Raw genomic sequence first — 1,263 nt, forward strand, 5'->3', positions numbered from 1 at the left:
AAAAACCCTTTGAAGGGTATCCCCAGCAAGGACATGTGTCACGTATAAAAGTTCAGAGTTCAGCTATCAGCACAAAATGTGTCTTTTGACACTCTAGCTGCAAGTCCCCTTAGCAATTTTACAATCCTCCTCGCCCATCTTCTGTATATCCCTCTGCAGCTATTTTACTGAGTTCCGCTGCTGGGCAATGTCGTGGTTTAGGGCTGGGCCGGCCACTAAATCCTGGACAGACGCTCTCTATTAACCCCTTTCCCCTCCCCAGAAGGGAAGAGAAAAGAGAATAAGGGAGAGAGACTTTATGGGTCGGAAAATAAACTAACAGATCTAAGCCGGTTGGCTTTGGGGTTGAGGGGGGCCTCGGTCAACAGCATCGGGTGCTCCTCGGGGGCCACCCACAACTTGTTGTAGAAGGTGTGGCCAGATCTTCTCCATGTCGTCCCAGTTGGCGACGATGCCATGCTCGATGGGGTACTTCAGGGTGAGGATGCCCCTCTTGCTCTGCACCTCGTCACCCAACGTAGCTGTCCTTCTGCCCAATGCCCACCATCAAGCCCTGGTGCTGGGGATGGCCGACGATAGAGGAGAAGATGGCACAGGGGGCGTCGTCTCCAGTGAACCCGGCCTTGCACATCCCGGAGCCGTTGTCGATGATGAGGGCGGCGATTTCCTCTTCCATGGCGGAGGCTCTGTGCGGGGGAAGCTGCTATCGGCGCTGGAAGGACTCTGCCACCTGGACCGCTGCCGCTGGCTGAGATGCAGGCCTGAAAGGGATTAGAAACACTGTCTCCATAGTGTCGTATTTGGTTAGTCACATCTTTCACAGTTAGTGGCCCGCTATCTGCTACCGAGACCAGTCTTGACAATGTGTGGGCTTGCACTGATGATGCACTTTGCACAAAGCTCCACAACATAGGTCGAGTGCATTGCATTTCATCCCTCTGCACCTGTTTTGCTAACTTCCGCTGCTGGACAAGTTCTTCTATTTCTCTGGCAATTTCAGCGAGTTTTCTTTCTTTATAAGACTTTTCCTTGGCTTTTCTTCTTCTAGAATCAATCTTTGAGGCAAAATCGATAGTAGGAAACAGTGGATCTCTGCAACACAAAGAATAGGTTTTGGAAAAGACTCTACGATTCTGAACTGATGAAATGCTAACTGTGCTGCCCTCAGCAAACTGCACTCCAGGATGTTTTTCCCCGGGAAAGGCTTCGCTCTGCAGAGCAGCCATCCCACCAAGAATGCATGGAAAACCAACTCACTCTTTC

At 51.1% G+C, this 1,263-nt stretch overlaps 1 protein-coding gene across 1 annotated transcript; it reads right to left on the minus strand.

Annotated features, from left to right (window-relative positions):
- Window positions 1–320: 320 nt before the first annotated feature.
- On the minus strand, window positions 321–747 carry LOC104537736 (actin-1-like; the record flags this gene model as incomplete). Its single annotated transcript, XM_010180708.1, is given in 3 exon segments — window positions 321–417; window positions 419–513; window positions 515–747. Coding segments are annotated over 3 exon segments (354 nt in total), but the record flags the coding sequence as incomplete, so codon positions are not given.
- Window positions 748–1,263: the final 516 nt, after the last annotated feature.

The sequence above is a fragment of the Mesitornis unicolor genome, unplaced genomic scaffold, assembly GCF_000695765.1.
Source record: "Mesitornis unicolor isolate BGI_N332 unplaced genomic scaffold, ASM69576v1 scaffold39073, whole genome shotgun sequence".
In the NCBI taxonomy this organism is placed as follows: domain Eukaryota; kingdom Metazoa; phylum Chordata; class Aves; order Mesitornithiformes; family Mesitornithidae; genus Mesitornis; species Mesitornis unicolor.